Source organism: Rhea pennata, chromosome 4, assembly GCF_028389875.1.
Source record: "Rhea pennata isolate bPtePen1 chromosome 4, bPtePen1.pri, whole genome shotgun sequence".
Taxonomy (NCBI): Eukaryota; Metazoa; Chordata; class Aves; order Rheiformes; family Rheidae; genus Rhea; species Rhea pennata.
Window position 1 is genome coordinate 21,935,968 of NC_084666.1, and position 25,109 is coordinate 21,961,076.

The window sequence follows — 25,109 nt, forward strand, 5'->3', positions numbered from 1 at the left end:
TGAGTATCAAAAAACTCACGGAAATAACTGTAAAATTGCAGCAGATAGAAACAAAGAGCTTAGTGCTTCTCTTACTCTTCTCAAAGAAAATAAGAATTCTGGGGACAAGTGATTGATCTTTCTTTTCATTACACATTTTTAAATGCATCTACTACTACGTATGCTAAAAAGTAATTTTTATGAAGGACTAACACTAAATATTTCAGTAAATGCATATATTTCTCAGTGCTGGCTGACTTTACCATACCTTGGGAACCCACACAGACACTCTCATGCCAACATGCTTTCTAAATAGCAAAGAATTGCAGTAGCTGAGGTTAGTAACTAACCAACCGTGTTTGACCCCTAGGAGGCACTCGCTTGCTTACTAGAGACCCATCACCCCCAGGAGACACCTGTTACTATGCTTTCGCCCTTCAAATTTGAGTGTTCCTATTTCTGTCTTTCTCAGATGTTGGAGAATTGGTTACTGCAGACTCAAGGCATATTGCTGCCAAGGGTTTACTTCCAATTTACAAAGGCTTTAAGGGAGAGCAATCTGGAAGGAGAAAGCACTGCATCAGCTTACTACTGCAAATGATTTTCAGGAATTTAAAACTCAGTTGCTCAGAGTATTTTTCCTCCTTTTTATTTTTAAAATATAATTTACAGTCATACTGAGATGCAAAGCCAATAGTATGTATGTCAAACCCCAGTGATTCCCACTCTTGTAAAACAGCTGCAGAAGCATGAATGTTGGCAGACAAAACAAGGTTTCTTTGTTTTCTGGTTTTTGGTATAAACGGGAAGATACAGATTTTGTAATTATTAATAGTAAATATGACCTGTAGTAGGAGGTCTCAATCCTAATACTCCTCAGTGGTTGTTCAAGGTCTTTGTAGCTCCTAGAAATAGTCTCCGTTTTAAACACTTGAGATGTGAGTCTAATCCAGTCTTGGTTGGACAAGTGTGCTTGTCAAGTATAGCCTATAGAGAAAACCAATCCCCTTTAGCCATTAGTTCCTCCCTGTAATTTGTGTGGAAGCTGATCCACTCCTTGTACAGTTCAGATTATTGACCTTTTGGAAAAAGTGACTGTGTAATTCCTAAAACTCCTGTGAACATGGAGACTGTATTTCCTCAGAGCTCCTAAAAACTGCATTAAAAAAAAAAAAAAAAGTCCTCTTGCAACTGCCCTTTCAGTCCTACATTGGCATATTTGCACAGAGCAGAACATATTGGGAAGACAACTCATGCTAGATATGAGAGATCAAATAAAGCAGAGATTCTTTGCATTTTAGAAGATGGATTTTGACCTTCGTGATGCCCTTTTTTATGCCATCATAACTTCTGTGAAGTCACTCCCTGATTTAAGGTCTTATGAGTAACATCAGAATCCCTTTCAGAAACTTGTGAGTGTCCCATTTCTGTCAATGATCCTAATCTAGGATCACAAAAAGATAATTTTTGATATTTATTTTAACCAGTGATGCCATCATCTATCAAAAGCCACAGTCAAAGCTAAAGCTTGCTTATTTAAACACTGACATAGAGAGAGCAATGCAGTATGATGTCCTCTTATGGCGTATGAATTAAAGTGAATTGGAACACCCCTGCTGTTCTGAAGGATTTAGACAACATCTTTTGTTGTTACTTACTTGATATTGTTAGTTACAAATAAAAACAGAACTCAGTAATCCTTATTTATGTTCTGACATTTGTAAATTACAAGGTGATTGCTTACCCTAAAATTATAACTTATCTTTCAGGAAGATAAAATTGACAAATATCTTGATATCTTTGAAGTGCACATGCTTATTTACTGTAAAAAAGCTATGCCCTAGAACTGGCTTTATACTGAAACATAGGACAGTTAAAATGTTGGACATAAACTTTAAGAAGAAACTGTCCGTGATTCTGTTATTGTTGAATAACTAGAAAGCAAATTCAAATAGCAGGTAAAATGTTTGAAAGTACTTGAGCAATTTAAGAGTCTATATTCCAGGACAGTGAAAATCATTGGAATGATAGCAAACATTTTCCTAGCTTAGTTACTACAAATCCTTCTGCTCTGACTGATGTCATTGTAGAATCTTTCATTAGGTTGACAGCAAACATCACTATCTGTGCTATTAACATATGTGGCCACAATACCAGTTTTCCCTCACCACAGTTCTTCTCCCTTTTTTAAGCCTGGAAGTGATTGAATCTGCTACTTCCTTATAAAGTGTAATTCCTCTTAAGTAGTCTAACATCTACATTTAATTATGCAATACAAATTTAGGAGAATCCCAAACTGAGATTAATATAAACAAATGAAATAATAACTCTAGAGTCCATTAGTTTTTGAAACTTGAAAGTTAGTTTTCAAACTTACAGTAATATTCTGAGCTGCATGTTTCTCTTCTCTACTTGTCTCTTCATAAGGAGATTTGGAAATACTTAGTATACCAAGGAAATCTTAAGAATATTGCCTAACTTTTGTACGCAGGATCAGCTGCTTGCTTACTGAAATATCTCCATTTATCATGTCATTGGCCACATTGTGTAAATATGTTGAATTTGATCAATGTATTAAAGATTCATTAGCAAGCCAAACAATGAAATAAACAAACAAATACGGTAACAGATGGGCCTTTGCTTCAGTGCTCTGTGAGAACATTCCTGGAGGCTTCAGGCTGGCTTTTAATTTTACAAGTTACCTTCTATCGTAACTTGCCCATTAGAGAAACTTATATTCATATGAACTCAGATAAATTTGTTTAACTAGTTAATTGTCTTAGGAACTCATTTCTTTCTACCTAAAATCCATAGGATACAGTAGTGGTAAAAAGCTTCTGAATTTTCATTAAGACAAGAATTTTTAATTACTGTTCTTTCAAATTAGAACTCTTCGTGGTTTATTTCTATTTGTTTATTGCATCTGATCTAAACTGTTGAAGTGAATGGTACTGGGCTAGTCATAAGAGCCCACCCTGGGGCATCAGCTAGTGTGGCATGTGGCTTTTTATCTTATTTAGCTGCAGAATGTGGTCTCTCATCGTTGTACGTCTGATTATATTATGGATAATGCTCTGTAGTTTGCAGGGAATACGTTTCAATTTCCACATTTTTCATTGTGAACTGTGAATATAATACTAAGGGTTATGTTAGAAATTGTTCTCCTGAAATAATCTCCTGAACTTTGGAAGTAACAGTTTCATTATTATTTCCCTGACATAAATTCGTAGATGCTATGGGAATCATAATCTCAGCAATGAAGTGGTAATTCTGGAGTGTGTTCTTGACAGAGTGTTAACAGAACCTGAGCTTTGTCGTTTAGACTGTGATGGTCCCCTTTTGGCTTTGTACTTCCTGTAGCAATGGGTGTCATGAGTGATTATCCCTCTGAATCTGACTTTTAGGTAAGTGTTCCGAGTAAAGGGGATAGACAAAGGAGTGTAATTTTAAGAGAGAACAGTATCATTTTCATTATAAACAATATTATATTCAGATATTATGTGACCTGATAAATATATGTCATAATAACAATAACCACTGCAAAGGCTTTAACTTTCCTGAAAATTCGCTTCGTTATGTAACTGACTTCTTATTTGATCTTAAATCTGAAGTGTGACGGGAAAAAGAGGAATTTGGCCTTTTGATCAGCAGTGGCTTTAACCTAAGTACTTAATATGTGAAATTATTGGCTAAATCACCGTTAAATACTGCATAGCATTGTATACAGTGAATTGAATTAATCTAGACTGGTCTGATTTATTGCATGGTAGGTCATTCATCACATTGGACAAGTTCTGTATGTCCCTGAAATATCAGACTGATTATACTTAAATGACCTAAGCATGCAATAGGTCTAACAAACTCAGATTTTCTGGGAGAAATATGGGACTCTCATACTTGGGGAAATCACCTAACTTTTCTCAGTCTGTGTTTATTCCTTAATGAAGTAGTGTGAAATAATTTATCTGTAAATAATGCTTTTTGGATAAAATAATTTGTATTTTGGAAGTTCTTTGAGCGCCTGCAGAGGTAAATCATTGCAGAGCCTGATTCCTGGGAAATAGCTGAGCTTGTTCATATTAAATGCTTTTTTTTCCAGTATACTTGCATGTTTAATATTGCTCATTATTTCCTGATAAATCTTATAAGTGATTTACTTCAGTCCAAAACACACAGAGACCATAAGTAGTGTATTAACAAAACACTACTTGTCAAGAAGTACGAATATTTACACTTGCTGTCCTTTTTTGTTCTACACTTTTGACTTTTATATTGTTTAGAACACAGACTTGAGGTAGCAGAGATGCCCAAAAGCTAAAAGAAGTCAGCTCCCTCATATTTTTGTCCTTGATATTAAGCTACAAACTAATCTTAAATTCTCTGTGACAGATATGTCCATCTGTCGATAGAGAGAAGGGCACCAGCTGGATTATGGCCTTTGTAACCTCTAGCACTTTCCTACCAGCTGACCCAAAGATCAGCATGTCAAGCATACAGAGAAGCTTTCGTATAAAGGAAAGAGAAAGCTGGGACACACAAGAGCCATGAATGCGAAAAAAGGGATCACACCAATTATTTATTATGTAAATATAATTCATAAATGCTGAGGGGTTATGTAAAGATGTATGAATCTCCTGAAAGGGTTATATGTGTATATTTTACATAAAATTATGTGACTGTATTCTGTAGGATTCAGTATGGAGGGCTTTTCTATCCAGAAAATCTCAATGAATTAGCTCTACTATATGTCGGTTGTGTGCAGAGTTCACTGAGATACAGTATTTCTGATATCCTATGGGCCTACAAGACGTTTGCACTTGTGAGAGCAGGGAGAAGATAAATACAGAAAAAACACTAGATCAATCTGAAAAGATACTTTTTCCTTACTAAAATGAAAATTTGTGAGGGAAAATGGAATTAACAAAATTTTTGAGAGCTTTTACCTTTTATGAAAATATTTTGCTCAATTCAGTTTTAATAAACCTAAATTTTTAAATAAAAGGTCATAATATTTCATTTTTAAAACATCAAAGAGAAACCTTTAAATCTTTCAAAATCCCTTCCTTAGTTTTTTGTCCAAGCCTGAATTAAATTGTCCAAAATTCTCATTGCCCTGAAATATCACTTTTGGTATCACAATATTTGCAGAAAAAAGAATTAATAGAGCTTAGTTATAATTTATTTATAAATCTCAATGCTTTTGAAAAATACATTTTTAAAGTAGACATACTTTAAAATGTTTTAGGAAAATATATTTTTGCTAGAAAAGCCATAAACTTTTTTATTTCTAGAAGAAACCTGTTGGATAACTTCTCCTTGTGTGTATTAAAATGTGATAGAAAAGAAAATGAACCTAAAGATAATCTCTTATATAACTGTCATGGGCTTTAACAAGTTTAAACAAATTAGATAGTCTTTCAACACACTAAGCCTTATTTCCTTTCCTTGTGACTTATCACATATTTTTATGAATATATCTTAAAATGTCGACTTGTGCTATATTACTAGATTCTTGTTGGGCCAAATTTAAGCAATAGTTTTAGGAGATAAAATTAATGGATGGTGCAAAAGAATCAACTCAGCCTCAATTTTAAAATTAAAATTTGAAATATTACCATAATTGTGCAGCTTCAGAAGCTCTGCTTATATCTTTATTCATAGGAAGGAGATCAGTGAAGTTGAGTTTTCCTTGGAAGCACATGTATCCATTACAAATTCTTCCGTGATAAGAACCTCAGAATATATTCTGGAAGCTTGGACACTCTTCTTTTGTCATGTCCTGCTATGTCTCTTCTTTTGTCATGTCCTGCCCCTCACCCTCTGCTATTTGTAACATATTTATTTGCAGAGGCTTATACTGTGGAAACAACAGAAAGCTCATTGGTGTAACGATATGCAGTATTGGAAAAATTATATCAGTAATACATTTACATATTTATAGTAGTGTTGCTGGCCAGATATTTACATATGTTATTGTTCCAACTCTCAAGGAGATACATAGCACATGATAAATATGGAAATCAGCAGTATCTTCTGCGTTCTGGGTTTTTAGACTTGTTGAAGCCCACAACAATAATTATTCAAAATACTATTATGCTAGCTAGTGCATTTTTTTTCCATCTGGGCTCTCAACAGTGTCTACCATTACCTTATAAAGTCTGCTTACAAACTCGGTCTACTGACAAGCTCAGCTCTATCACTACAGAAGGGAAAAAGGTTATTATCCTTTTTTTGAATCTACAGACTTTTAAAAGACATCCCCAAAGCAAAATAATAAATTTGTTCTGAGCAAGGAATTAAATACAGATCTTCCAACATACTTTTTGTTTCCTTTCAGCATTCTTCCTTCTTTTTGAAGAGTGCTGTGATAAATGTAATTACATGAACACTTACTCACTTACTTATTTTAAAATTAAAAGGTAGTGCCCTGTCTTTCTCTGCTACATTTTACATAATGCTTTAAAAAAGGTGTAGATTCAGCCTTTTTGGTGACATGAAATAAAAATACAGTCAGTTATCTAACTACCTCTCAACTTGGTGCCATTCACAGTTCTGGATAAGAGTCATATAATGAATTATACACAGAACACAGTTTTACATCTGTTTTGGTCCAATAAGCTGTAACCAGACAGATTAACCCAAGAAAGCAGTATCAGGATGAAACCAGTTTATTCAAATTTGCCCTAAAATAATGCAAGTATTGAATTCCTTTTTCACTTTGAAGTTCTTTAAGTATTTTTGAAAGGAAGTTCTGCCTAAAATTTCCTTCCTCTGCATCTGCCCAGAGTTTCTGCTTTGTTTGTCTTGAACTGAAAAAAGAAACATCTTTTTTTCTACCACTTATCTAGGAGAAATTGGACAAACCTCAAATGTAAATATTTGTGCTTTGAAAGCAGCAGATATAAAACTGATAACAGTGCTAAATAATTTTGTTGTCCAGATAGCATAGTGGTAGCAATAAAAACAGCCAAACGGGAGAGCTGCATTTAATTCTGGATTTTGCAGTATGGGACTGCTGTTGGTGAGAGTGATACTTTATTTTTAGAGGGCATTGACCAGAAAGAGTTCTTGCTAATACCAGCTGGCTTTCTGAAGTGTGTGCTCCCTCATCCAAAGAGGAGCCAAACCTGTCTGTAGAAATGGCAATATTGTTGCCTGTTATGTAGTCATGTTTGGAAAAAGCCAACCATTTTGATTTAAGTAGGGAAAGAACAGACACCTAAAGCCAGAAAACAGGAGCACACCACTTTAAATCACCAGAGGGTATGACCTCTGTAACTTTATTCATCCACATGAAGTAAATGAAGAGTAAATAGTGAAATTAATCCTGAAAGTTGCAAAGTTCAGAGTGGAGATTGTACACCTCCACCCATGGTGTAATATGGATAGGGATGCAGAGCATTTAAGGAGCTCAAAAAGTAGCCTTCCACTGTCATTTATTTAGAATTGGCTCAGGTGAACAGGTCGCGCTGCAAAAGAATTTGCAATGTAGATACAAAATAAAGGTGGAGATTTAAGCATAGATTTCTATGATAGAAAGGCTATTTCTATTTCTGTTATATTCAGAGAAGAAATTAAAGAGTTGTACTTTCTCTGGTAAATTGTAGGAATGACCCATCTCCTAGGAGAATTCCAATACTTGCTAATAGTGCAGTTCATGAGAATGTGTAGGCCATCCTGACCCTGTGGAAAATTGCCCTATTATTAAAAGAGTGATTTTTTTGGTGGAAATTTTTGATATTTTCATTATGTGATTCTCTTCTATGGTAAGATTGCAAATTTAGGCTTTAGGATGAGAAAGGTATTGATATTTTATATTTTAATTATATTTGAACTAAGTAATGTCAAGTGTTACACCTTTGCTGCAATACCTAATTATCCCAAAGTCTAGGTTTTATGTTCTGCTTGGCACTGTGCAACCAAGGAATAAAATTACATTTGTGACCAAAGTGCTTTTTACTTTCTTTTATTTCCAGTGCTTTGACATTGGAAAGAAAGAGAGGAGGTTAGGCAAGAGTTATATGTTTATGTGACATGTCTTAACAGTAGAACAGATGAAAATTTATTTCACCTTGGCACATCTTTTCTAATAGTGTCTTAATATTTAAAACTTCTTTGGAACTAATAACAAACATCACAGTTAATCTGTTGAATTACAATCACAACATTAAACATATTCCTAGGTGAATATTGGAGAGAGTACATAATAAGCATGAGTTTGGCTGGCTGCAAAGACAAGGCTGACTACTCTGAATCCTCTATCAATCAAAGTATACTTTTTTCCAGGCAATCAGGTTGCTTTTTCCTCAAGACCTTGAAATTTACCCACCTGGTCTATAGCTCTGGAACAAAGGAACATGAACCCAAGCTTAATAACGTATTTTAAAACTTTCTCAAGTCTCTGACACTGTGTTCACAATGTTGGCTATGTTTTTATGATCAAAAATGTCTGTAAATATCTCATTGACAGTGATGACTGCTGAATGCTTTATGGTCATAAAAATGGAGGCTTTGGCAAACTGTAATTTGAGCTGATCCTTCATCAGACACGTAAAAAAGTATATCATAAAGCCAGTGTTATCCACAGTATTTGTGAGGCATGCAATTAAAACCAGCCATATATTAAGCCTAGAATATAGTCTTTTCTACTTCTTTGTTTTCAGAATGGCTCAGAAAGATTAAAGGAACATGATCTCTAGCAAGAGAAAAAAAAGTCTGAATAAATACCTGAGCTCTTCTGTGATTCTGTGAATCTTTTGGGAGGGACTCCTTTGCACTGTTACGTGGTTACTGTCGTTGAAATGCCTGCACCATTCAGCAACGGAAGAAAATGCTTGTCCGTATTTCACATCTGGGTTGCATGTTATGCGACATTCACACCTAATGTATTCCACTTTAACTTTGTTCAGTTAGTGATTAAATATTAGGTGTACAGTCATATTTTTATTGTGAGGAGGCATTTTTTTCATGCCCAGCAGTTTCAGAATACTTCAGTTAGCTTGGTTATTACAGCCTATCTATGGCAAGATCTTTAAAACTCTTAAAGTGTATGATAAGAATCTTACAAGTGGTTTTTTAAAAAATGTCTTTCATTTTGGGGGTCCAAATTTGAGGTGACAGTTAAAGTGATTTTGATGTGGAATATGAAAGTGAAATTGCACATGTGGAAACCTAGTCCTAGGATAACAAAAATATGTCCAAGAACTTAGCAGAGTCCTCAGTGCTCCAGGCCATCTGATAGTCTTTCTAAAAAGTCATTCTTTTATTATTATTTTACTGGAGCGTGCACAGACGAACACATTTAAGAACTATTTTTATTAGAAAACATGAGTTAAAATTTATGTTCATGGAATTTCACCACTAGCCTCTTGGGGAAAAAAAAGTGTGTTGTTCTCTTGTTGTGTAATAATTCTATAGCAGGCTGAGGGTTTCAATCGATTCCACAGAAAGGTATTGCAGCAGTTCTTGTGAGGCGGCTTATTCAAGGCACTTTTGTATATTAGCTACATTCTCAAATAATTACTGACATTTTAAACCAAGTGTAAAGTAATAGTTTCACATTTCAACAATCCTCACACTTAAGTAATTCACTTCAAAGTGGTATCACTGGCAATTACAAAGTGACTTTTAACCTAAAGGAACAGGCATAGCATTGCAGATGGCCATAATAGGGAATGAGCACTAATACCAAGAGGAGAATAGGTTTCTAATTTGTATATATATTTTTCTGAAAAATATGTTCTTGTTTATAGATTTGAAATATCCTTGCAATAATTAGCTTATTGTTAGCTAAGTGTCCTATTTAATTTGTATTTTAAACTACCCATAAAATTCTATATTATTTTGCAAACTACTGCACTTCAAATATTTTCCCACAATAGAGCAAAAAGTATATTCTAAGTTTGTAGTGGAGTTACATTTTTGAAGGTTTGTCACTATAAAAAGTAGAAACAAAAGCAAAAAATCTGATATGGGTTTTAGTTATGTAGGGTGACTGTTTAGATAATTAGCCTTGGAGGATAATCCTAGACATGGACCGCATCCATTATTTTGCCTGTAACTACCATTTTATCATTTACTCCCTCAATTACCTCTTTCAAAAATATTTCTTCCAACAATCTACTTGTCACAATGAAAGTGCATGCAACCCTGATTAAAATGAAATAGTGGAACAAATTGTATTTTTGTGTTCATTCAGGCTTTTTTCCCCATCAGTTCTGTAGTATTATTCTACTATTTAATTTCTGAATAAAATTATCTATTTTCCCTTTTAAAGGCCTTGTATTTTGTACCTTATCATAGAATGGTAAGGCTGAAAGGGACCTCTGGAGATCATCTAATCCATCCCTCAGTGTAGCCCGTACGGGGATTGGGCCTGTGACCTTGGCATTAGCAGCACCACGCTCTAACCAACTGAGCTAAACCTGCCCCCAAATGACATGTTTACTTTTATAGCTTGCACAGCTACAATGATCACCAAGAATAGCATTAGTTTCATTTAACTTTTGCCAACTAAAAGTTAAATAGCTAATCTAAACTATCAATATTCAGCGAAGACTATTTCTCTTCTGTTAAAATATCTTCTCAGGCGGAATAAATTTCTGTAGTTCTGTCCTTTCACTGCTTGTAGAGAAGCCTAGCTGATTATGTTAGATTTTATATCTAAGTTTTAAACTGATGAAGTTAGACAAAATGTGTCAACCCTTAAATCAACATTTTAAAATCATTAACTTTAAAATCTGATGTATTTAAGCTTAGAGAATATTTTGCAGAATCTAGACAAATGAACAGTATAGAAATATTGAGGACCACTTGATGCATAAGAATACTATAAAGTTTCAGCCAATTACCTATTTTTGGCTAAGAATAGGAAATACGTAGTCATTGATACAGTTTGGATAGCCAACCAAAAAACCCTTATTCCTAATCTCCTACAGAGTTCATTAATTAATATATACCTACCATGTCTACAGGGTATTTACCTATATCTTTATGTCTATTTCTAAATGTCTGTCCTTTCACACATGAAGTGCCTAGTTTCTCTCTTATATACCTATAGAATCTGATCCATAGATGCTATGAATCTGACTGCTTATATTGTATGTCTCTTCTTGTGAACAGACACTAAAAAGAAAACATTCTTAGCAATATTAATAATTAAATTTTTCAATAATGACAGCAGTTAAAGTCGATCAAAAGGTGAGACTTAAGAACCAAAGAGATACTTTAATGATATATATAAATAATTCAGATTTTTACCGATGGTTATTTTTTCCCAGTTTATCTGATCAATCCTATATAGAACACTGTGTCTAATAACAAAGTGTTCAAAATGTTTCATTGAACTTTAGCAGCAGTAATGTTCTTTATTACTTAGAAGTTATGTTCTGAAAGGCATCGGTGCTTTGTTAATTTTAGAGCTTGAACACTTTAACTGTTTGAACCTGTGAGTTCAATGGCATTCTGTAGGGAGAAAAGAATTTCCGTATATAGATGCCTTGGCAGACGCAAGCGTCCGTGGGTGCAAGGAAACAAAACACAGAGAAAGCGACTTTTAAATGTCTGTTATCTGCATTAGCAGATACGGCACTATGGAAATGGATCTGTTGGGTGAAACAGTGGTTGATGAGGCCAATTGCTCTACTCTATGTATTTTATTGAAATTTATTTTACTAGCCCAAAATACTGTATGGAATATGACAATTTAGAGTAATCATGCACTATTCTGTAGTTCTACAACAATCTTTTTTTTAATATGCATAAAATAGATTGATGCGCCAGAACCTCAGATGGCAAATGTCGGTAATGTTTAAATACGTTCACTGTGTTTATTAATATCATTCTTTGACCCACTTGGACTACGGACAACAAAAGCACCATTATTCTGTAGCCTGGTAAAGTATGTGTGGACAGTGTTTGGTTTCTTCCTTTCTCTGAGGGCAGTTTTGTGTAGATGATTTTGGAAGTAGGTCTTTGAACTTACACCTCCCCTTTTAGGGCTTTTTAGTGTCTGATAACTAGGTTAAAGGTGAACTTAAATTATTTTAAGAATAATGTTCCAGATTCAAGAGAAATAGTTTCCCTACTCAGTCTAGTCATAGCTTAGTTCTTAGAATACTCTTTGCAAAATGATAACTGTGACTTTGCAAATTTAAGTCTGCTGAGGAACTCAAGCCAAGTATCTGGGGGTTTGAACTGGTAGGATGTTTTCTAAAAACAGGAGAATGCTTACTACTGTTTGGACATCATGAAGGTCCCCATGTTACTCACTGTGGTATATAATTTATCAGTTCGTGAGATGAATATTCCACAATCATCTCGCTTACTTGTCTGCATTAGGAACTTGTAATTCGTTAGGGACTCTCTTTTCAGTGGAAACCGCTCTATCATGATAGAAGAAGATACGGGCTTACTCTGTTAAAATAGTATAATTGGTGAAGTCTCGGGACAGACAGCTGGGAGTATATTTTACAATGTGGAGGCAGGTAACAGCCCAGCTGTAAAATAAAAAGAGGTCAGATAGGGGCCAGAGTAGGACTGCTTGGCTACTTGTGAACGTGGAATTCAGTGGTATTGCATTGATTAGCAATGGGACCAGTGTTTAATATATTGCACAATTAATAATGAATCAGGATGGAAATGAAGTCATTTTTTTCTTTTTTTTACGAATACTATTTGAGCCAGAGAGAAGCTTTAGAAGACCCTGAAACACTGTAACAAATAGACAAGATAAAAATTTCATACCTGTATAGTGGGAGGAAGTGGGCAGAAGTAATGGACCTAGGTACCCGTGTGACCTGATGTCCCTTAACTAGGTTTGGGCAGAAAATTTTGGGCTGAAGAAGAGAAGAAAAAAAATCTACAAAAAGCATCTAGGAAAGCCAGCCTTTCCAAATGTCTCAAGAAAATAATAATAATAAAAAAAATCTGGTCCCAGAAAAGTTCAGTAGTAAAGAAAATATTAGCTGTTATGAAGATAAAAAAAGTCAGTAGTATAAGATACTGGCATGACATTTAGCTAAGTGAATAATGTTCCAGCACCTTAGCAATGCATTTTTGTCAGACCAAAAAATATTCGGAGGTTTTTAAAGAAAATTGTTAGAAAGAATTAGAGAAGTGTACTGGAATCTAGTGTAAAGAGTTTATGGACAAACACTAGGTTCACTGAAGTAATGCTTAGTCTACATCAAAGATTTAGGGCATTTTTTTTCAGAAAACAGAGGAAATGTGACAAAAATCTTATTTCTTATTGTTCTTGGGAAGACAGAGTACTACTTCTTCCGTTTCTTTATTGTAATAGAAGAATAAGAGAACACTTCAGGATCATACGTGTTTGATTCTTATAATTCTCAAACAGTGACATAATGAAGTAATAATTTGACAGTAAATATATCTTTATGAGCAGATAAAAGAGTACAACAGACCATCTCTGCCACAGATTCTCATTTATTTTTGGTTCCTTTATGGTTATCTTTCAATAACTATTGTGAAATGTTAGGAATATTGACTTTGTTCAAAAGCCTTGTAGGTCTCATTTAATTTTTCTAAATAAGCTTGTGTGTTAACATTTTGCTATGAAGATGCTGTTATAAAAGAGTAATGTACCTTTGAGAAAGAGATGCTTTTCATATTATTACTCTTTTCTGTAGTGATATTCGTGGAAATAATAGGTATGTCTTTTGTTTGTTTACTTGTAACAAAGAAGACAGTGATCAAGAATCTGTCTAATGGACATAGCTATGTGAATAAAAAGGTTTCGGGCTGCTTAGAAATCATTGTTATGATTCAGAAAGCCAAATGTACATGACAGAGAAGAGAGCATGATTGAGAAAAGCACTGAACTTATAAGGAAAAATGTACATTTGAATGTTACAATAAGAATGCCCATAATGTAAAGTATATTATGAAATATTATTTCTTTATATCAAATCTAAAATTTAGCCTTGGGCTTAGGCAAATATGTATTAGTGTATTTCTATTTAATATTTATACAGAACAAACAAAATAAGTTTCTGGTTTATGACCAGGAGCCTACCTGCTGTTACAGCATAAATTCATAAAATTATTAGCAGTAGAAAGGAACATGACAGACAGCTTGTAGAATTCTTATCTGATACCTGCGCCAATCCAAGTTTGTCACAGGTGATGCATGGTATAGAGCTGTTGTATCAGAATATTTTTAATTTTGTTTGACTCCTGTTTGAAATTTTCAATTGTTAAAAGAAAAGGGGTGATTATTCTTTTCAGCATGTTTCTCCTCTTTTCCTTTCCTGTTGTAATGCTTGTCTCAGGTGTTTCAGTCTTCTCACTGAAAAATAATGCTCGTTTAATTTAATTTCCTGCCAATTTTATATTAAGTACAATGATAGAAACTTAGAACAGTAGAAATGTGTGATTTGAATGGGAGAAAGAACTCCGTGGGTTGAATCTGTTCATGCAGAATAGTAATTGTTCATTAATATTTTGTTTTCTTTCAATAAGCTTCTACCAATTAAGAATGAATAGAAAGAAAAGGATAATGACATGTTTTATCAAAATTCAAGTGCTTAAAGAAACACTGAATTTATGTGATGAGTTGATGTAACTCTTCTGCCTATTTTTCAGAGCTACCCTATACCAGAATTGTTATTTTGGTCTTGCAAGCAATTTGACATTGATTGACTCTCTGAAGCTAACAGGAATTCTAATATTATTTAGCTTTGACTCATCACCTGTGCTTTTTCTGCTTGGGCAGAAACTGAAATACAGAAATTCCGTTTAAATGTAAGAAAAAAAAAAATATTGTAAGGGTGAAAAAAACCCTGGAACAAGTTGCCCAGAGATGTTATGGAGTTTTGATTCCTGGAGATATTCAAAGCCTAACTGGGCATGGCCCTCAGCAACCTGCTGTACCTGATCCTGCTTGGAGTGGGGGAGTTGGACTAGACAATCTCCAGAGGTCCCTGTGATTCTGTGAAAAATCTGGGATAGACGGCTCTTTTGCCTTCTTATACCTGGTGAATAGCCCAAAATATCCAATGTCCTCAAAGCATGAGTTATCTGATACAAGAGTCAGGGGAAAAATAAGAACCATAGCTGCTCAACTCCCAGGGTTTAGGATTGGGGTAAGGTGCAAATGAAAGTTCAACAAATTAGTAGAAATATAGCTTGTTTTATCATATTGGTTAGATAGGGCTTATTTTTTTTCTGTTTTTCAACATATTCAGTTGCTTCTTAGATCACATTGTACAATTGTTTAAAATGTTTTCAAAATCTTGATGCTGTTGAGGTGTAGGTGTTGTGACAGCAGGAAGGAGTAATAGAATCGTACTATTTTTTATTCAAGTGCCAAGTAATTAAAGAGAGAAAATTGCCAACGCTTCCCTGTTACACTTTAGTTCAACCACTCTGTATCTAGAATCAATAGTGCAGTAACTGGCTGAAGAAAGGGTTGGTGATTGCAACTCTAGCTCTCAATTAAACATAGAAAAGATTCATTCTTCTGCCCCACCATTATAATTCACGTAAACCAGGGTTTCAATCAACAGTCTTTACAAAGTTGATAACAATTCCTGTGCAGAAACCAGGAAAGAATATCATCCGTAAATAATGTGATGTATCTGGAAATACAGTGGAAAACTGGAAATTTTAGAAAATGGAAGGAAAATCTGTCTCAGAGTGTAGATAAAGTGTTAAGTTCATGCAACTGTATGGATATATTGTGTCTTATCTTGTCTATTCACAGCCTGATGCTAACCACTGAAATTAGGGTTCTCCATGATTTTAAAATGCATTGTGGTTTAACTTTCTTACTTAGATAGGGAACAATTAGTAAATGCAGGCTGGGATAAGCACTATGCCTCAGAATAAGTTAATATGGCTTAATTAGTGCAGACTGTAAGATATACTTATCTTTGGCACCGCAATGAGTTTTTTTTTTTCTACTGGTAAGGGAAAAAGAGAATATCTGATTCAAGAAACGCAGTTGAAAAAAAGAAAGAAATGGTGATTTACCTTTGAGGTGGAATGCAAGGATGTCTTTTCTCCATGATCTGATCATCTCCATGTTCAGATAGTTACAGTTGGGAATAATTCCACATCAGAAAATGTGATATCCACTTGCAGAGATACAGAATTATCAGACCTATTACATTTCTATAACATGGCATTTGTTGTGGACCTAGTAAGGGCTAGACCTACTAAGGACTGCTGTGGGGCTAGTAAAGATTTAAGATTGATGTTTTGCTGGGAAAGAGAAGAACAGCTAGTGAGTTTATCTGGGTAAAAGCAGCTCTGCCCTGTTGATTCACAGTGCTAGCAGATGGAGCTGTATTAGTGTCGTGCACTGAAAATGGATACAGCTAAACACAACCCTCTTCTCTCCTTGTGTGGGTATGTGCCGGATTTTGCCAGCACTTGAAATTTCTCATGTCAATAATAATGATGTAATTGTACCAATGGGAACACAAAATTAGGGACGTAGTCTGCTTCTCCTGGTTCAAGTGGGCTTCAGGTTTGGCATTGCAATAAATGTTTGAGATAGCTGATATTTTACCTCTAACCTTTTTGAAATCTTTATCCTGATATCCATCCTCGCTTCCTCCAGTATTTCTCATTTATATGCAGCTTTTCTTTAAAACCTCAAATATTGTACAGACTAGACCTAAATGAAGATTAGGCTACAAGGGAAAAAAATTCTTATCATTTTTGCATTCATAGCAACTGATGTACAAATAGCATTTGCTATGCACCAACATTTCAGTACTCATAACTGTTTCTTGATAAGAATTAAATCTGTCTTTGGAATGTTTAACATTTAAATCTCATGTTATTAATAATTGAAGGACTGCTACGAGTTACGTATTCGGTATAGATCATTTCCTTTCTTTTTAGCAGCATTTTATAGCAATCCTATGTTTTTGTGTTTTCATCAACCCTATATCTAAGATGTCATAGTTTTCTGGGTGTAGAAAGTAGGTGCCAGAATTAAACTCTAGTCTCAATTTTCAAAGTATATAAAACCTCTCTCTTATAACTGATAGGTCTATTATGGCTATTTCTATGTTAACCAGACTATACTGTCTAAAGTATATGGAGTTTTGCATATAGTTTCTGGTTTTTAGAAAGGAGATGGTAAACCACAGTATGGATACCCCAAATTGTCTATTTTTAAAATCCATTAAATTTATCAACTACAGTGTTCCTTAACTATGCTGATAACAAGCATATATTATCATCAAGGACTATTTCTTTTTATCAGGAAAGTACAGCCTGTGATGTTATTCCATGAGGCATGATGCATTCAAATTTTACAATACGTTTGAGAAGATCTGGTTCTCAGAAGTAATGCAATATACAGTTCAAATTCTGATAAACTGGCAATAGAGGTGTAATAAATGCTGCAGAATAACAATTAACATGCACATCATTCTTTGGGAAAGGATTTTGCTGGCATTGTACTCATTTATATTCTGTAGAATGGGCGGAATTGGCTCTGCTGAACTGAATCTTATGTGTGTTAGTTTTGTGTCAGATAATTCCAACTCCGACTAGCACTTGAGAAAAACAGCAAGATGAAACCGGAATCTGTTTTAAAACTCATTTATTAATAACTTATTAAAGACCTATTAAATTTATTTTAGTTTATAGCATAAATAATAAAATTCCAAGGGATTTTCAGACATCCGTAAGATAGCCTTTCTTTCTTCTCTACATGCCATCTAGCTAGGGCCTAATTCCTGAAAAGAATATGGGAAAGGGAACTAGAGGGTTTGAAATCCTTGATGCTTCTTCATGAAACTTAATTTAAATAGGATTACTTTTGTTCTTGGAGTAATTATAGATGTGATAACCAGGTATTCTCTACTTGTGGTCTACTTATAATCAGTTTCCCCAAACACAAATGTGAAAGGGACCAGAAAGGTTTAAATCCTTGATAATTTCTTTTAACTCTCAATTTAAGTTGCCTTCCTCTGTTTTTTATGGTTTTGCTCTCAGTTATAGGGCATTACTTTCACTGCTGTACAGGTAAACTGTACCAAAGGTTCTTAACATCTAAACAGAGATTGCTAAACTGAGGTCTGTGGATTTCTGGTAGTCTGAGAGTTATCAGGTATCAGTCTGTGCAAAATTCTGAGAATCACTTCCTGAATTTTTTATCTTTTCTGAACTTGGCAAGTATCTCTTGCAGCTCATTACTTACTTGAGTCCTGCTGTGACATGCTGGATATCCTATGGGACAGGGTCTAAGCAAACCCAAATTATAGCAGGTTCACAGAGTTTGCCAAACTTCATCAAGTCAAACTGTGGTTTAGAGGTAGTTGCCACATAATTATAGCATACAGGATCTCACTGCATAAAATTTGGTCCATCAGACAGTTCACAGCCTAAGTACTGATCTAAACAAGGGTTTAACAAATAAGGTTTTTGTGTAGCCAGTATTAGTTACAATGTGATAATGCTATGTCTTGAACTGTAGTCAAGACAAATCTCTGAATAGAAATTTAGGATACATCTTAATATAAACATTAGCCAGCAACAATATTCAGTAATAGGCAAGCATTTTAAAGTGGAATTTCAGTAAACTTGATAGAAATGGGTGGTCTTTATACCCATTTATACTATGTCAAATTCATTCCAGTTCTTTTCTGAAATGTATGTGTGTCATTTAAGTGTTTAATGTGGGGGAGCATGCACAAGTTATTCTTGCTTGTCTGTGATTTTACAACAACACATTTTACTGAACCTTTTTAAAGATAAGCTGCATGATTTAAATTAAAACATTTTATAAAACAAAATACAGCAAAATTTCCTGTCAAAAATAAGCATATGGATATTCCGTATATACACAACTATTTTAAATGAAAGCAGATTTCTTCCACTCCAAGCATATATATTAGTACATTAGTATTATTTCTTCCAGTCACATACCACACAGACAGCCTGAATCTCTGACTGCACAGAAGTAGGACCAACCAGAGACTATGCTCATTGGAGAGACTTCCAAGATGGAGAACACTGGAGGCTTGTGACTTCTTGCAGCATGAGACAGATTCCTCCTTCGCCTGCAGATTTGCAACTGCAGAATAGGTTCAGTGCCCTGGTAGCAAACAATGGAAGTGGAAACAGAAGCAAACAGTGGAAGCTCTGTCTGAGCAAGCATCAGAGGAGCCTCAACCACATCACCAAGAGGAAGTTGCAAGTGTTAGCAGTGAAAGACTCCCTTCTGCAGGTGATGGAGGCCCCATCTGCTGACCTGACCTGCTGTCTGGGAAGGTTTTATGCTTGCTGCATGCTGAGATCCAGGGTGTTGTGGAGAGACTGTCAAGTCTTCTCTCTCTCCAGTCTTCAGACAGCGGGTACTGCCAGGGGTGGTGCCAGCCATATTAAGACTAACTACATGGCTCTGAGGGGAGAGGCTGAAGAGCACTGGGGCCCAGGAGATGTCTTATCAATCCTTATAGTGAAAGGCTTGGGAAAAGCAGACATATGACCACAGAATTCTCTTTCTGAGAGTTGAGGACTACTGAGGGAGACAGGATCCACCTGGCAGAACCTAGCATCTTTGCCAGAACACTGGTCAACCTGATGAGGAGAGCTCTTAACTAGAAATGGCCAAGGAGGGAAATTACAGCCCACAATCAAATAAGGAAGTAGTGGACAGGAATCCAAAGCATGGATAGCAAAGTTGCAAGATGATGGGTACAGGAGAAATCTCTAGAATAATAAATCAGGGCAGAAGATGAGCTACCTCAAGGATATGTACAGATATGCATGCAGCCTGTGGAATAAGCAGGAGCTCTGTGCAGGGTCAAAGAACTGCAATGTTATTGGAAATGCTGAGATGTAGCGGGACAGCTCACATTACTAATGTGCTGCAATGGTAAGCACATTGTATACAAGATACAAGCTCTTCAGGAAAAAAAGGCAGGAAGGGTGATGAGGAGAAAAGGTGAAGGTCAAGGTGCAGCGCAGATGTACGTAGATCTTCTGTGGGATGGACAGCTTGAGAATTTGTGGGTCAGGAACAGAGGGGAGCCCAGAAACAGGACCCATTGGGAGTTTGTTACAGACCACCTGATCAGGGTGAACAAGTGAGTGAAGCCTTCTTTAAAAAATCCAAGGAAGTCTCTAGATCACAGACCCTGATTCTCATGAAGGTCTTGCACTTTTCTGATGTCTTCTGGAGGGCCAACATGATCGGACCAGATTTATAGATGGTGTCAGAGATTAATTCTGTATATAGGTCATGGATGGGCCAGCCAGGGGTAATGAACAGCTAGATCTGCTATCCACAAACAATTTTGAGGCTGTGATAATCAATGGCAGCTTTGGCTGGAGTGCCCATGCAATATTGAAGTTCATGGTCCTGAGTGACATGAGAACGACAAGTGGCAGTGTGCAGACCCTGCACTTTAGGAGAGGCAGATTTCAACTTGTTCAAGAAATAGTAGGTAGGATCACATAGGAGGAGGCAGCTCTGAGGAGCAAATGAGCTCAGGAAAGCTGGAAGATCTTTAAAGACAGCATCTTGTATCCAAGGAGGTACCACCTGGGTGGATGGGCAAGTACCTGAGTGAAAAAAAAAAATTTTGTTGGAAGGTTGGACTCAAAGGGCAGTGGTTAAGTGGGTGTATTCTGGAGGCCAGTAACAAGTGGAGTTACTTTAGAGGTCTCTCTTGGGACCTGTCCTCTCAAACAACCTTCTCAGTGACCTGGAGGAGGTAATGGAATGCTGGAATGCATGCTGATTGCATTTGAAGATGACACTGGTTTGGGGGAACGGTCAAAATGAGGGCAGAGCCACCATCCAGAGGCTCCTCTGGATGCCATGGAGGAATGGGCCAAGAATAACTTGATGAAATTCAACAAGGACAAATGCCATGTCCTGCACCTGAGAAGCAAGAACCCCCATCAACAACACAGGCTGGGGCCTGACTGGCTGGGGAGCAGCTTTGCTGAAAATATCCAGAAGGTATTGGTAGATGGCAAGCTGGGCATGAGCTGGCAGTGTGCCCTGGCATCAAAGAGGCCAACAGCCTCCTGGGCTGTACTAATAGCACAGACAATAGGTTGAGAGGAATTATTATCCCCATCTCTTCAGAACTTGAGAGACAGTTTCTGGAATACAGTGTCTACTAGATTTGGGTTCCTGGACCCAAAGGCATTGTCAAACTGGAGCAAGTTGAGGTGGGAGGCCTCCAAAATGGTCAGGGGCATTTGTGCTGTGAGGAGCTGCTGAGCTTGTTCCGCCTGGTGAAGAGACTGCTTTTGGGAGTATCTGTGGGCAGGTCATCAAGAAGGCAGAGTCAGAATTTTCAGAGTGATGCATGCAAAGAAGGAGAATGAGGGGAGTAAACTGAAACAGGAGAGGAGATGGAGCCTCCAAAGGAGAAGCCTTTCCCCATAAGCACAGTTGTGGAACTGTCTGCCCGGAAAGTTTGTTCAGTCTCTATCTTTGGAGATGTTCAAGACCCAACTGGATCCAAGCCTTTAGGAACCTGCTCTGACTACAAAGCTTTGCATAGGAGATTAGACTAGAGGTGCAATCAGGTCCATTCCAATCTTAATTATCCTGTGACCCTATGATCCTATGATCATTAGTGAATATGCAAACAGTGACCAACTACTCCTTATTTTTCAGTTCACTTTGAATGTCAGTCTTACTTGATAACTCAGAATGAGTAGAAGTGAATGGAGTATTTTAAAGAATGAATTGTTCTCATAATGGAAGTTGTGTCCTTCGACAGAGCAGCTCAGCTTCAGTATAGGAGACATAGCTCACTAGAACCAGACTTGCAAGGTGTAAATTGTAAAGCAAGAAAATATTTTAAGGTTTTCGTTCTTATGTATCTCTTAAGTCATGCTAGAAAGTTCTGTTAACAGCAGTACTTATAGTAGGCAAAACTTGATCTTAGGATCAGTCTGGGCACTGTACAAATGAGTTAAGCGTGAGTGAAGAGAAGTCCTTTTCCTCTATCTTTAGATGGTTCCTTGAGCTGTTCTGTGAGTATAGATGTACAGTTTGGATTGTGCTAGCAACTTGAGCATACTTAGTAAATAGTGCATCTGTATTTTCCATATAAACATATCTCATCTTTAATGTTGTCACGTGTGGTCACCTAACATGGTTGTACTACAGAGAAATGAATATAGCGTCTAACATCAATTTCAGGGCAGTAGAAATAGTCCGTGAGTTCAATCAGTAATGAGAATAAGGAACCTTACTGAATGTGTGTTCCCTTTCCTTGTACTCACAAGTATTAAGTGATCTGAAAATAGTCATATTAGAAGGAAACAACAGAGCCTGTTTACAAGATATGAAATGTTGTCTTCATCTGAGATCTTTCTATATACTTGGGAGTTCAGTTGTGAGAGGAAAACACTGAGGGGAAATGACTGCTTCCATAACTTAAAAAACAAAACAAAACAAAAAAAGAACGCTGGTTACTTACCTCTGAAATCATAGATAATCATAGATAAAGGCACTTTAACTTTTCTTCACATTCACTTAGTTATTTCTGAGGGAATTAATGTATATGTAAATTATTAACAAAACAATACATAGGCTTGTATTGAAATGTGAAAATAAAATGCAAATTGCACAGACATTTTGCAGGACAGACTACTGCAAAAGGACTTTACCCTCCTTTCATGGTTTAAAAATAATAGGAAAAGTTCTAGAATTCTTGTGCAGTTCAATAAACCGATTCCTTCTAAATACCCCTGAAAGCAAATGGTATTGCTGAGCATCTGTGGGGAAAGGTTATTCAAATTATACATTGTAGATCTAGGTTTTAACATAATCCTCCTGTTCACTTTCTATTATTTCCACAGACTTTAGTGATAAAAGCAGCAAATCTAAACTACTTTTAATGTGGAAAGGCATTATTTGTGCTCTCCATTCTTTTTTTCTTTTTTTTTTTTTTTGTTCTTCTATTCTCCTCGCACTTGATACAGTATAAAATAGTTCTAAATTAAAATGGTACAAAAGCACTTTGCAGCTAAAGAATAGAAGCAAACCTTCAAAGGTCAAAGACTCATCATGAGAATACTGTGACTTAGCTTAGAATGTTCTCATATTTACAGCAGCGCTCACATTTATAAACTTATAATTTATTTTGGCCAGGAAGCCCTAGTGTTATATATGTAGTTCTACTTGCTGATTTATCATTACTTCACATTTTCAAAACATTAAAAAAAATGTTAATTCTAACTGAAACTCCACCCTCTACTCATAAGCCTAATGTGGACTTCCATTTCTCGGGACTTGTGTAAGTTTGTAGTTTAAATTATGAGAGAGTTTCCTTCCTGCTGGTTTGTGTACACGGTTCCACCTTTTAATTACCAGAGATGCCAATGGAGAGTGATGTACACCTATGTCGCATTGCAACGTAGGGCTGGAAACATCTACAACTGAAGGTGGGCAGTGCTCTCAGACCTCGCATTTTAAACATAGCAAAGTCTGCATAGTGTCTTATAAAATGAATCTATCGGTATTTGTTTTAGAAAGTGCTTTCTGGATAGAATATGTGTGTATCTACGCACACACACACATATATGCTTATACATGCAGCTGTATACATATGTTTGGACACACAAGTCTACCTGGTAAAAGTAGGTGCTTTAGAGCATCAGATACTTTTCTGTGGTTTTCTAGTGCTGCAGAGCTTGGTCAGAGCCAAATAAAGAAAAGGCAATTTTTTAACACTAAGGTGTAGTTCAAATTGTAGGAGAATCCCTTAGTTTTTTGCTGAGAATCATAGCCTGCCTTAGGTGTCCTTTGAAACATGAGGATACAACTCTCCCACCTCCTGGAATGCGCGTGGATGTCAGAGTTCAACATGTAAACTTTTAGAGCAACAGTGGTATCTGTCATTTTGAATGAATATAAATCTGTAACAGTCTATGTTTGTACAGTGCCAGTGGAAACATGTGGTGTCAGCTGTGCTTGCAGTACTTTAAAGGTTTTATTAAGTCAGCTGGCAACACACCCTATCTCCAGGCAGTGAATTTTATGGCAAAAGAGCTAAACACTTTTTTCCCCCTCTCACTTCTCATGTCTACTACCTTCCAAAACCACAGGAACAGATTTTGAAAAAGCTTATGGGTGTGTTGCTCTGTTGTTAACAGCCACAATATAGTTTACAGGTGAGCATTTATGCCCACCCACACAGTCTTAAACATACACAGGCGCACATTGTCAAGTACCTTTATGCAGTCTGGTATAAACTCCATTTAAATTATTACTGTTGAGTAAAATAGAAACTATGAAGAATTTATAAATATAAAAGAAATCTTTATTAGCTGTTGCAGTTATTTGAAAAGAGACTGTGCAAAACTGTGTGAAGGTTCTGGACTGCACTGCACACTAAAAATCCATAGATTCCTTCCTACAGAAGTCTTTTAAGGACTGTACTTACTGTTTGCTTTAATTTAGACAAAATTGTTTAATCCATAAATGTTATTAGCTTGCTTAAGTCATGTTTTGAGAATCAGTTGTTCAAAGAGCGAACTTCTCAGTGACATTCAGAATCTTTTCTCTTGCAGCCATTTCGTAGAGTGACGTTTTCTGTTGTGAGTCAGCCTCAGGACCCACATCAAGGGTCATTGCAGAGTTGCTATGACAGCGGTCTGGAGGAGTCAGAAACACCAAGCAGTAAGAGTTCATCAGGGCCAAGACTGGGTGCCCTTCCACTCCCAGAGGACAACTACGAAAGGACTACGCCGGATGGCAGTGTTGGTGAGGCAGAGCATATGGAAAATGGTAGGGGCAAACACGACATTCACACACACAATCACACTAGCAAGTGATACTAAGTAGACTTTTGGAAAGGTCAGTCCAAAAAATAAATAAATACATTAAATAGTTTAAATTGTAATTATTTTATCTTAAAATTTGCTAAAATGAAGATATACAAAATAATGGAACATAACATTCCTAATAAAATCAGCACTTTCTTTTCTTTACATAATTTTAAAATTATACTGCAAAATCAATTAAAGCATTGAAAAAAAAATCCAGTAGAGGGCTGGGAAAATGGTAATATAATTAAATTTCATAGTTCTCTTTTTAGATAAAGGACCATAATGGACATTTTTTTTCTTCCTTTTTCAGTTCAACAACTGCTTAGGAAATTTCCCAGAGTGTA

The 25,109-nt window shown here is 36.0% G+C and overlaps 1 protein-coding gene across 2 annotated transcripts in view; it reads left to right on the top strand.

The window, feature by feature from the left end:
• PCDH7 (protocadherin 7) overlaps positions 1–25,109 on the top strand; it is a 274,872-nt gene that overhangs the window by 111,140 nt on the left and 138,623 nt on the right. The window contains exon 2 of one of the 2 annotated variants that reach the window (XM_062575424.1): positions 24,508–24,724. In XM_062575424.1, coding sequence (XP_062431408.1) covers positions 24,508–24,724 — 217 coding nt within the window. The remainder of the gene's footprint in view (positions 1–24,507; positions 24,725–25,109) is intronic. The other variant, XM_062575425.1, reaches the window with a different exon arrangement.